The sequence below is a fragment of the Belonocnema kinseyi genome, chromosome 7 (assembly GCF_010883055.1).
Source record: "Belonocnema kinseyi isolate 2016_QV_RU_SX_M_011 chromosome 7, B_treatae_v1, whole genome shotgun sequence".
Classification (NCBI taxonomy): Eukaryota; Metazoa; Arthropoda; class Insecta; order Hymenoptera; family Cynipidae; genus Belonocnema; species Belonocnema kinseyi.
In genome coordinates, this window is record NC_046663.1 from 64,191,956 (window position 1) to 64,205,382 (window position 13,427).

General features: G+C 25.0%; 1 protein-coding gene across 1 annotated transcript in view; it reads left to right on the forward strand.

Annotated features, from left to right (window-relative positions):
- Positions 1-12,277, forward strand: part of LOC117176026 (protein Jumonji) — a 44,934-nt gene extending 32,657 nt beyond the window's left edge. The window contains exons 6-9 of the mRNA XM_033365991.1: positions 4,767-5,173; positions 5,282-5,380; positions 7,702-8,004; positions 11,345-12,277. Coding sequence (XP_033221882.1) covers positions 4,767-5,173; positions 5,282-5,380; positions 7,702-8,004; positions 11,345-11,431 — 896 coding nt within the window. The 3' untranslated portion in view covers positions 11,432-12,277. The remainder of the gene's footprint in view (positions 1-4,766; positions 5,174-5,281; positions 5,381-7,701; positions 8,005-11,344) is intronic.
- The last annotated feature ends 1,150 nt before the right edge of the window (positions 12,278-13,427 follow it).

Sequence of the window (13,427 nt, forward strand, 5' to 3'; positions counted from 1 at the left end):
ATAATTAAGTTTATTAACTAAAGATTCCAATATTGCAGTTGTAAATTAATTTTGTTAACAGAAAATTCAACTATTCTAGTTAAAAGTGTATTATTTTAGTTGAAAATTCATCTCTTTGGTTGAAAGTGGAACTATTTTGTTGAAAATTAATTTAGTTAACTAAAAAAATCACTATTCCAGTTGAAAATTGATTTTATTAACTAAAAATTAAACTATTCCAGTTGAATATTCATTTTTTAAATTAAAAATTCAAACTGTTCCAGTTCAAAATTCATTTTGTTAAATAAAAATTCAACTTTTCCAGTTGAAAATTCAAATATATGGTTAAAAGTTGAACTATTTTTGTTCAAAATTAATTTCATTGACTTAAGATTCCACTATTCCAGTTAAAAATTTATTTTGTTAACTGAAAATTCAACTATTCCATTTAAAAATGTAGTATTTTAGTAGAAAATTAATTTCTTTGTTTGAAAGTTGAAATATTTGGTTAAAAATTAATTTGGTAACTAAAAATTCAAATATGTCAATTGAAAATGCACCATTTTAGTTAAAAATTCTGGTTTGATATAAGTTTTTTATGAACTAAATGAAACTTTTCCATTATTGGAAAATACCCCTTTCTAGTAGAAAACTAATTCTTTTGGTTTTTCTTTTTTTTTGTTTGTTAAAAGTTAACTTTTTATTCAAATTTCATTTTTTTGGGTTGAAAATTCAACTGTTTTACAGAAAATTCGTCTTTTGGCTTCAAAGTTCGACAATTTGTATTAACTTTTTTTTCCTTCTTGACTGCAAAAATTCTAACATTGAACGGGAAATTTTCGAAAAGAATTAAAATTCTAAGTTAGGACATGGAAATTTGAAAAAGAATTATAAATTACCCTGGGTGTCTACTCACCTGGAAAACCTGGAAATTCAGGGCATTTTTTTCAAAGCCAGAGATTCGTAATATAAAATTTAAAAACAATGTTTTTTTATTCGTAAAAGTAGTCTTTTATAGCTGGATTTAAATAGTTCGTTGGAAATTAGTCTTTTTGGTTTGAAAATTTAACTATTTGGGTTGAAATTCATCTGTTTGGTTAAAAATTAATTTTTGTTTTTAAATTGATATTTTCGGGTTGAAAATTTAACTGTTTTGTAGAAAATTCTTCTTTTTAGCTCAAAATTCAACAATTTAGTTAAACAAAAAATTTTTTTTGTAGCTAAACTATTTTTTTGGAAACTCACTCTTTTGGTTGAATTTAATTCTTTTTGATTATACATTAAATTATGTGTTCTTCCAGTTATGAACTATCAAGTTTTTGGATTGACTGATTGGACATTCATGTATTTTGTTGAAAATTCACCCTTTTTGATAGCAATTTTATCTTCTTGGTTGAAAATTCATTTTTTTTCTTAAAAATTCAACACTTGGTTGATATTTGTTCTCTCTATTGACTGAAAAATTAAAATCTGTTTTAGTTTAAATATCAACTATTACATTTTTTTGTTGAGAATTCATCTTTTTTGGATGTAAATTTAACCAAACTTGGCTTAAAGTAAGGCAATTTTGTTAAATTTTTTATGGGTCAAAGATTCATAATTTTAATTTAAAAGCCATCTCTTTGATTGAAAATGTAACTATTTTGTTGAAAATTAGTTTTTTTAAATTAATTGTTTTTACTGAAAATGTAACTTTTCCCCTTTTGGATGAAAATTGACCTTTTTTAGTTAAAAATTCGTATTTTTGGCAAAAAAAAAAATGGTTTGAAATTTCCTTTTTTTATTCAAAATGCAACTTTTTGGTTAAAAATAAAATTTTCTGTTCAAAATTTGTTTTAGGTGGAAATTAATTTTGTTTTAAACTGAAAATGTAACTATTTTCTCTTGGATATTCCATCGTTTTGGTTCAAAGTTCATGTAATTTGCTAAAAAATCATCTTTTCTTGGCAGAAATTTAATCTTCTTGTTTATAAATTCACCCTTTTGGTTTAAAATTTAATCATTTGGTTACAAATTATTTTTTTCATGGTCCTGAATTAATTTTATAAACTGAAAACTAAACTGTTCCATTTTTGGTTCAAAATTGATCATTTTTAGTTCAAAATTCAACTGTTTGGTTGAAAAATCGTCTTTATTGTATAAAATTCATCCATTTGACTGTAAATTCAACTATTTGGATAAAAATTCATCTATATTGTTGAAAAGTCCATATTTTGATTTGAAAAGTTAGGTATTGGAAGCGTTTTAAATTAAATTTATATAATTTCCACAATCCACATTAGTTTTACTTAAATATGCACTGAATTATTATTCAAATTCATGATCTTTAGAGACGAATTGAAGAAATGATTATTTCTTTAGTATTATTTATTTCAATCCTCTTTGAATTAACAAAATTAGTTACTTTTTAAAATGAAAGAACAGTTATTTAATTTTGCATATTAATAGTACTATTTTTATATATTTACCAAAAATGAAAAAAAAATATTTATAATAAACGCGCAAAAAATTGTATGGATTTTCTGAACAAAATTTTAGATACCTGGAAAAAATTTGGGATTGTTAGCGAATTTTTTTCAGTATTTGGATATTTAAAATAAATTTAATTTAAATAATCTATAATATCTATATCTAATATCTATCATCTAAAATTTAAAATAATCTATCTGATAAAATCAGGGTGGCCGCTGGACCTGGAAATGACCAGGAATTTTCTGAGACCGGGAAAAACCGGGAAATGACAGTGAATTTATTTCGGGACCGGGAATTTGACAAGTTTTCAGAAGAAAAATCTGTCCAAATTCGATTTCAACAGTTTTTTAAATAATTGGTTCAATTGATTTTTTTAAATTATGATATAATTCGGTTTATAATGCGTAATTCGACAATATTTTACCTGAAAAATGTTCAATTTAAAACTTTTATTTTTAAGCTTATATTTTTAATTTAAAGAATTTTAACGTGCAATATTGAAGACTTAAATAATTAAAAATGTTTAAAGTTGCAAATTTTTTATAAAAAAAAGTTTTATTTTATCAACTGTAAATATAAATAAATAATTTTTAAAACGGATCGCTACTTTAAGTATTAAAAACTAAAATGATTGATTTGATAAAACGATTCTAAATCCGTTGAAAGTTAAAGAATTTCCAGGTTCGTAATTAATTCGTAATTAAAGGCTTTTAATAAATTAAAAATATTGTTTCAGTCTAAATTATTTCATTTTTAAACCATTTAATTTAACATAAATTGAAGCTGAATATTTAAAAGTGAACAATTTGAAACTTAAATGTTTGACATAGAAAGCTTTGAAACGTCAAAAGTTCGAAAAGCTTTTAACATTACAATTTGTATTGTTCTACTTAATAAAATGTTTAGTTTATGAGCGAAATTGTTGAATTTTTATGTATAAATAATAATTGAACACGTATTATTTTTAGAAAAATTTGAGTAATTTTAAGAGATATTTAGAAGTTTTGAAACGAGTCAAAATTAATTAAAAACTTAAAATGATATCAAGTAATTTAAAAGAAGTTTTTGAAAAAAAAATCAGAACTTCTAAACATATTTTAAATTGAATAAAATTTTTCCTACCATTTTTAGAAAATCTTAAAAATTAAAAAAAAATCTTAAAATTCATCCTGGGTCGTTTCTAATAATATTGGAATTCTCTTAAAATCTTTTTGAATATTCTGTTAAAGTAATTTTTCAAAATGAAGAATCATTTTCAATTTTCCTAGGAATTTTAAGAAAAAGTTTTTATTCGTTTGGAGCCTTTCATTATTCTTAAAAAGCTTCTAAATTTTTTGTAACCCGCAAAAATCTACATTTTGTTTTAAATTAGGTTGTGAGTATTTGCAACAAAATTTCGGTACGTGTAACCAAATTTTTTCGGTAAACATACTTCGTTAAAGTGATTTGAAATCATTTCAAGTGCTACATTAATTTTTAATCTTTTTCAAACTTCTAAATATCTCTTAAAATAAGTAGTGTTCAATTGTTATTTAGAAATCCAAATTTTAAGGAGATTTTTTTTAATTCGCAGGATTTTTTAAAATTTGTAGGACAAACTCAATTAATTTTTCATGTTACTGAGAAGTTTTGAAAAAATTTAAAAAATAAAGGTAAATTTGAAAAAATTTAAAACTACTTCTAGATTTCTTAAGATTTTGAAATAAAATTTTAAAGTTTTTCAAGGATGCTTAAACTATTTAAAATAAAAATAATTTAAATTCTAATTTAAGAATTTTTAAGTTGAAAAAATGTAATTTTTAAAATATTTATTGGCTTAAAATAACTGAATAATATAATTTTCACCATTTTTAAAGTTCATTGATTTATTATTTAATTTAAAATATTGAAAATGTTAACCTGGATTTATATTTTTGGAACTTAATCTAACTCTTTGAACTCTATAATTTATGAATGTTAAAAATTCTAAATTTTGCAGTTTAAATTCATTAAACTTGAAATTATTCAGTTGAAAAGTGTTAGTCCTTCCATTTTATACGTTTAAATTATTGAGCAATTCCATATAAAATTTTTGAATTTAAAAACTGATGCTTTAGTTTGTTGTTTATTTTGTATTACTTGTACTTTTGCTGTTTAGCTTTAGATTTCGATTTTTTATATTTTATTGACCGGGAAAAATATTTGCAAAACCAGGGAAAAACTGGGAAATGACCGGGAAGTTTGTTCTTTAATTAAAACGGTCACCCTGAAAGTTCTGACGTTTTTTTTAAATTAGTAGGAAAGTCATTTTCAATTAATTTAATTTTTCTTTCCAGGTGTGACCGTACCGACTCTGCACGTTGGAATGCTTTTTAGTGCTTGCTGCTGGTATCGAGATCCTCATGGACTTCCCTGGATCGAATATTTGCACACTGGAGCGAAAAAAATTTGGTACGGGATTCCTGATGAGCATAGCAACAATTTCAGAAATGCTCTCTCGAAAATGGTGCCGCGTTATTGCAAAAATAAAAAAATTTGGCTGCCTTCTGATACTGCCATGGTGCCTCCGGAAATGCTCGTGAAAAACGACGTTCCCTTGTGTCAAACAGTCCAGGAACCTGGACAATTTATCGTCGTTTTTCCTAAAGCTTTCACATCGAGTATTTGCACTGGTTATGTCGTTTCAGAAAGCGTCTATTTTGCACAGTCCTCTTGGCTCGAAACTGCCGAACAAGTTTTTCAGGTCCGTTCATTTCCTTAAAAAAAATATATATATATATATATATCTCAAATTTATCTATTTTAGGTATTCGTTAATTGGAATTTAATCCTTCTTTTTTTTTTATTTTAGGATATACACGACAGTTGCGAACCATCAATATTTTCTTTCGAAAGATTGCTCTTCAGCCTTATCAATGACACAAGATCTCACGTAGAAATTCTGAAACAGGTGAATACTTTATTTATTTATTCAGGTGGGCAGTTTTATTCAGAAGAAAAAAATTCCAGTCATGCCTGGGTTGACAGGCATTTTTCATAAAATTTCAAATTTCAATAAAAATTATAAAAATAAAAATAGGACCTTTTTGAGTTCAGAAAATTTTTTAAACCAAAATATTATCCCTTTCAACTCAGTAAAAATGTTTAAAATAAAAAATGGACTCTCCCAATTCAGAGAACATTGAAAACGAAAATTTCATCCTTTCCATCTCAATAAATATGATAAAAAAAGGTCTATTCGAATTTAGAAAAAAAAAATCAAAATTTCATGCCTTCTAACTCAATGAAAATGATGAAAATTAAAAAAGATCCTCTTCCACCCGAGAAAAAATGTTTAATCAAAATTTTCTCCCTTCCAATTGGATAGAAAGGCTTGATCTAAAAAAATTGATCTTCCAAATAAAAAAAAATTGAAACTCAAAATTACCTTCCTTAAAAATAGAGAAGTTTCATCTTCCAATGTAGAAAACACTTTTTAATACAACATTCTTCGCTTAGACTTAATAAAAAAAGTTCAAATAAACAAAATGGCCTCTTCCAATTGCAGAAAAATATTGACACCAAAATTTCATCCCTTCCAACTCATTAAAAAAGTTCAAAACAAAAATCTCTTTAGTTAAGAAAAATTTGATAACCAAAATTCCCTTCCTTTTTAACTAAATAAAAGTGTTATAAATAAAAAATTGTCTCTTTCAATGTAGAATGAATTTGATAATAGCAAATTATTTATTTGAACCAGTACATAAAAAATAACCAAAATTTCATCCCTGCTAATTCAATAAAAATAAAAATAGGGCCTCTTCCAATGCAGAAGGATTTCAAAACCAAAATTTCATTCCTTCCAACTCAATAAAAAGATTGAAAACAAAAGAAGTACCTCTTCAGTTCAGAAAAAAAATTTAAAGTATAAATTGTCCCTCCTCCAATTTTTAAAATAATTAATAACCGTAATTCCATTCCTCCCAATTCAATGAAAATGCTAAAAATACAAAATTTCCATCTTTCAATTCAGAAAAAAAATGTTGTTAAAAAACCTTCCCTTCAACTCAATGAAAAAAAGGTCTCTTCCAATTGAAAAAAAATAACAATAACGAAAATCTTATCCCTTCCAACTGAATAAAAATTATAAAAATAAGAAAGGGTCTCTTTCAATTCATCAATAATTGAAATTCCAAATTTTCTCCCTAAAACTCAATAAAAATATTAGAAATAAAAAATTAACCTTCCAATTCATGAAGAATTAGAAATAAAAATTTTCCTCCCTTTAAACCCAATACAAATCAGAAAAGAAGTCCCTCCTCCTATTCAGCAAAAAATTAAAATCGAAATTTCCTCGCTTCTAAGTTTCCTACTTAATAAAAATGTTTAAAAAGGAAAATTATTCTTTTCAAATTCAGAAACTAATTGAAAATCCCTCTATCAAAATTCCAAAAAAGACCAAAACTCGCCTCTTCCAATTCAGAAACAATCATTAGTAAATAAATAATAAATAAAAAATAATAAAAAATGTAATAAGAAAGAAATTACCTCTTCTAATTCAGAAAATAAAAATGGAAAATAAATCATTCTTCCCTTAAACTGAATGAAAAAAAAAAAATAAACAAAAGGTTTCTTCCAATTTAGAAAAAAAATTAATAACTAAAATTGCGTGCCTTTCAACTTAATAAAAATTAGAAAAATAAAGAAGGGTCTCTTCCAACTCCGAAAAAATTTAAAACCAAAATTTCCTCTCTTCCAACTAAATACAAATGCTGGTAATAAAAAGTTATAATTATTATTCAGTTTCAAGTTGTTCATAATTGCTCATTTTAAATGAACAGTCAAGTATTGTCGAATATTGTGAATCTAATAATTTTAAATTATTTTGAAATTGAAAATAGTTTATAATGTTTCAATTTTCAACGTTGAAATCTGTTCTTTGTTAAATTTTCAATACTCGAAGCACTGCTCAGTTAAAAAAATCATTAATTAATTTATATTTACTGCTGATCAACTCAAACGTTTTTTATCAAATTTTTTTTTAATTCGACCTTTAATTCTCTAAATTGTGATTATATAATTGCAAAAGTTAACAATTAAACAATTTCGATATTTTAAGTGTGTGGACAGATTTTTCTTTTAAAAAATTTGGAAAATTCCCCATCAAAAACAGATGCAATCTCAGTTCCCAGTTTTTGCCGATTTTCGGGAAAAATACAAAACTAAGCCATTAAAAAACTACCTGTAAGATATGAAAAAGAAACTGAGCTATTTTGTAATTTACTTTTTCAGATCTTGCCAACAGTGAAGAGAGTCTGTGAAAGGGAAATTGATTATCGCAGACAGTTGAAGAGTCTGGGGCTAACAAATACGGAAAAATTGCCAACGCCGGAAAGCGGAAAACGAGGAAAGGGCAAAAAAATCAAAGAAGAGGATGGCGATTTCGAGTGCGAAACTTGCCGGGCTAGTTTGTTTGTTTCTTTGGTTAGCAATTCACTAGATGATGGCATGTATTGCCTTCCCCATGGGATTCAGCTTTTGACGAGGAAAAAACATCTCTTGAAAAATTGCCTTCTAATGATCACATACAGCGAGGTAAATTTAGTTTTCAAGTCATTTCTAATTTCCAGAATATCCCAAGGCCTGATCCGCAACATTTTTCGCATAAATTGCGTAAATTCTGGGGGGGGGGGGCACGATTTTTCTATATTTGTTAAAAATTCATATTTTTGGGTTGAAAAATCAACTATTTCATAGAAAATTGGTCTTATCGGTTTGAAAATTCAACAATTTGGTCGAAAATTTAACTCCTTGGTTGAAATACTTTATTAAAAAATCATTCTTCGTTGTTGAAAATTAACATTTTTATTAAGAATTCATATTTTTTGGTTGAAAAATTAACTGTTTGATAAAAAATTTAATTTTTTGGTTAAAAGTTGAGCTACTTTATTAAAAGGTAATTTCTTGTTGAAAATTCATATCTATTTGGTTGAAAATTAGATTTTTTGTAAAGGATTCATATTTTTGGGTTGAAAAATCAACTGTTTGATAAAAAATTGCTCTTGACAGTTTAAAAATTTAACAATTTGGTAGAAAATTTAACTCCTTGGTTGAACGTTGAACTACTTTATTAAAAAGTCATTTTTCGTTGTTGAATATTTATCATTTTAGTTGAAAATTAACTTTTTTATTAAGAATTCATATTTTTTGGTTGAAAAATTAACTGTTTGATAGAAAATTCGTCTTATCGGTTTGAAAATTCATCAATTTGGTAGAAAATTTAACTGCTTGGTTGTAAGATGAACTACTTTATTAAAAAATCATTTTTCGTTGTTGAAAATTCATCATTTTAGTTGAAAATGGTCTTTTTTATCAGGATTTCATATTTTTTGGTTGAAAAATTAACTGTTTGATAGAAAATTCGTCGTATCGGCTTGAAAATCCAACAATTTGGTCGAAAATTTAACTCCTTGATTGAACGTTGAACTACTTTATTAAAAAGTCATTTTTCGTTGTTGAACATTTATAATTTTAGTTGAACATTAACTTTTTTATTAAGAATTAATATTTTTTGGTTGAAAAATCAACTGTTTGATAGAAAATTCGTCTTATCGGTTTGAAAATTCATCAATTTGGTAGAAAATTTGACTCCTTGATTGTAAGATGAACTACTTTATTAAAAAATCATTTTTCGTTGTTGAAAATTCATCATTTTAGTTGAAAATGATCTTTTTTATCAGGATTTCATATTTTTTGGTTGAATAATTAACTGTTTGATAGAAAATTCGTCTTATCGGCTTGAAAATCCAACAATTTGGTCGAAAATTTAACTACTTGATTGAACGTTGAACTACTTTATTAAAAAGTCATTTTTTTGTTGAAAATTCATATCTGTTGGGTTGAAAATGAACTTTTTTGTTAAGAATTCATATTGTTGGGTTTGAAATTCAACTGCTTGATAGAAAGTTGGTCTAATTTGAACTTTTTTTTTTAAATTCATATTTTCGAGTTGAGAATTCAACTGTTTTGTATAGAAAATTCTTCGTTTTGTTTTAGAAATTCAATATTTTTTAGAAAGTTCAAGTATGTGGTAAAAAATTCCACTATTTTGTAGAATATTTTTTTTCTATTAAAAATTAATTCTTTTAATTAAAATTTAACTACATATTCCATGTTTGGGTAAAATATTATTTTTTATTTTAAAAATGCAACTATTTTGTTGAAAATTTCACTTTTGGGTTATAAACTAATTTGATTCAATTAAAATTTAAGTATTTGATTGACAATTAATTTTCATGATGATACTTTATATATTCAAGTTGAAAATTGAACTATTTTTGATAGAAAATGTTTCTTTTTGTTTTGAAAATTCATCATTTTGTCAGAAAATTCATCTGTTTTCTAAAATATTATTTTTTTTCGTTCATAGAATTCAGTGGTTTTTTTTATTAAAAATTTTAATGTTTTTTTATTTAAATATCAACTGATATAGTTTTTGTTCAGAATTCATCTTTTTCGGTATGGAAATTTAATTACTTGTTGGAAAGGTAAACTCTTTTGTTAAAAAATAAGCTATTTGGTTAAAAATTCGTTTTTTCTTTGGCTAAAAATTAATTTATTGTTACTGAAAGTTTAACGATTCCAGTTAAAACTTTGTTTTTTCTTTGTTGGTAAAAAATAATTTCTTCAAAACTGAGAATGTAACTATTCCAGTTAAATATTCCATCATATTATTTAAAAAATCATCTCTTTGGTTGAATATAGAATTTTTTCAATAAAAATGTAACTTCAAATTTTAATTCACTTTTTCATTTGAAAATTCGTTTTTTTGTAGAAATTAATCTTCTTGGATGTAAATTCATCTTTTTGTTTGAAAATTGACAGTTTTGTTGCAATTTTTTTTCAACAAAAATTGAACTATTCTACTTTTAGTTGAGTTGAATTTTGAAAATTCATCTCTTTGTTTGAAAATTCAAGTACTCCATCTAAATATGTGTTCATAATTTTAGTTGAAAATTCATCTTTATGGTTTCAAATAACATTACGTGTTTAAAAGTTAAACTCGCTTATTAAAAATTAATCTTTTTGGTTTAAAACGTATCTAATCCAGTTGAAGATTTATCTTTTTAGTTGAAAATTAATAACTTAGCTTGAATATTTTTTTTGAAAATGATTATTTTTCAACTGATAATTTAACTATTAGATTATTTGGGAAACTGATCTTTTTTAGTTAAAAATTCAACTATTTCGTTACAAATTTATGTATTTTTTTAATTTATGCATCATTTTGGTTGATTTTTTTTTTAATTAAGTTTTTTAATTAACTCAAAATTTAACTATTTTGTTAAAAATCCTATTTTTTGGTAGAAAATTCATCTTTTTTGTTGAAAATAAAACTACTTGGTTGACAGTTAAACTCTTTTGTTGAAAATTCATCTTTAAGTTTAAAATTCATTGATAATAGTTGAAAATGCATCATTTTAATTGAAACTTAACCACTTGGCTAGAAAATTTGTCATTTTTTGTGAAAAATTAGTCTATTTTTTAACTGGAAATTTAACAATTTGATTTTTGCTGGAAAATGTGTCTTTTTAGTTCAAAATTATACTAATTGGTTGAAATTTTGTTCTTACTTTGTTTTGTTTGAAAATTGATCTTTTTGGTTGAAAATCACTTTGGTTGATTGAACATTAATTTTTTTAAACGAAAAAATGTCTTTTTTGGTAGAAAATGAATCTTTTTGTTGAAAAATCAACCATTTGGTGAAAAATTCATCTTTCTTGTTGAAAACGCAATATTTTCACTTGAAAAGTTCAATCTGGTTCCATAAATCTAAGGGGGCGAGCGCCCCGACGCCCCTCTCGGGATCGGCCCTTGGAATATCTTGAATCTTATAGACAATAAAAAATTAATAATCAAACTTTTTTTTTTTCAGAGCGACCTGGACGATTTGATCCACAAATTGGAGGACAGAATCGAAGCAAAATCGAAGAAAAGTAATTCTTATAGACAAAATAAGTAGGCAACGGCGAACGATTACAATTTTCGAGCCCCCCCATTGATTTGCCTTGTATTAAATGTGAAATAGCTGTAAATGGCATCTTACGGTAAATTATTATTTATTATTTTATGATGTCCACATCGACACATATTTCCAAGTAGACGAGAAAAGCTCTGCTTAGACTGAATGAAAAATTGGAGGGTACCTGCTGAAAATTTTAATCAAATTTACCTCCATTTTAAAATTTAAATTGAGTCAAAATCCAGGATAAACGTGATAGAAAAATCCATTAAAGTTTCGTAACTTTCTAGTGACTGATTTCCAATTGACTGCGAAATGAATTGGACAATTTTTTGATTGTATTGCTTTCATATTCGATTTTTTTGGTTCCTTATTTTATTATCTATTCGAATTAAATTAGATAGACAATTATTGATTAATTGGTGCCAAATGAAATGTTTGAATTATTGAATCCTAATCGACGATTATACTTTTTTCGAATACTAGGTAGATGTATATTTTAGAAAGCATTGTGTAAGTAGAATTTAAAGAAAGTAGTGGAAGTGCTAATACATTTGAAACTTATAGGTTTCGATTGATGTGAGCCTCAATTTTTTTACAGATTTCGGATAAATCTGTCAAATTGAAGGTATTTTTTAAATGATTTTTTTTGCGCTTGAATCAATGCAATTTTTCACTATTTGAATGATAAAGTCACTGCGACACTTTTTTGTGTGCACGTTACCAAAGGATTGTCTTGATTTTTTCAAAAGACTGTGACGAGATAGTGTGAATTTTTTGGCCATTATATGTATCGAAATTGAAAAAACTTATTTCTTTTTGAAATATATCGCATTGTATGTTTCATCATGTTTTATTATTTTTCTTTTGGCCTTAATCTGAAAAAATTACCGGGCAGCTAGGTCAACATTTTTTCCTCGATTTAATTTGATAAACATCTAAAATAAAAAAATATTTACAATCATAATATTTCAACAGACTTCACAGAATAGAGTGATTTTTCGCGAAAATAAGAGCATAATTGGAGAATACATTCTTTTAAATATAAATGTGTAGGATATCATATTGAATTCTATATCGAGATAAAATGCATTTTCAACAAAATAGTTGAATTCTAAACAAATAACGATTAATTTTCAACTAACTTGTCGATTTTTCGAACAAAAACAGTTTCATTTTGAAATAAATAGTTGAATCTTGAAGCCAAAGACGAATTTTGAACCAAATAACTTTTTACCAAAAAATATGAATCTAAGTCAAGAAGGACGAATTTTCTATATAAAAAAAATGAATTTTTAAGAAAATAGTCTAATTTAAAAAAAAAAACGATGACTTGTACACAGAACCGTTGAATTATCAACCAACAAGCATTAGTTTTGTTTTCAAGCAAAACAGATTAATTCTCAACTAAAAATATATAATAGTTGACATTTCAACCAAAAGTGAAATTTAATTTAAAATAAAAAACAGATTAATTTTTAACCAAAAAAAAAAGAAAAATTATATTTCTGCCAAAAGATTTGAATTTTTAACCAAAAAGATTTTTAATTCAACGAGCATACTTCTCTACAAAGGAGTTGAATTTTTTACCAAAAAAATTAATTTTTTGCCAAATTGTTAAATTTTCTATCAAACTAATATAATTTTCAAACAAAAAAAAAGTTAAATTTTTCATCCAAAAAGACAAATTTTACCACAATACGTTACAATAAGTTCAATTTGTTAACCAAAAAAGTTCATTTTCATCTAAAAGTAGAACAGTTAAATTTTCAGTTACAAAAATTGATTTTGAACAAAAAATAAAACAGATTTTCAACAAAATAGTTAGATTTTTAATTAAAGAGATGGATCTTCAAATAATAAAATGATTTTTTAACTAAATAACATAAGATGTTGAATTTTCAAAGAAAGAAGATGAATTCAAAATTTAATTAAAGGACGAAATTTTTACCCATAACGACGAATCTTCAACAAAACAGCTAAATTTTTGATAAAT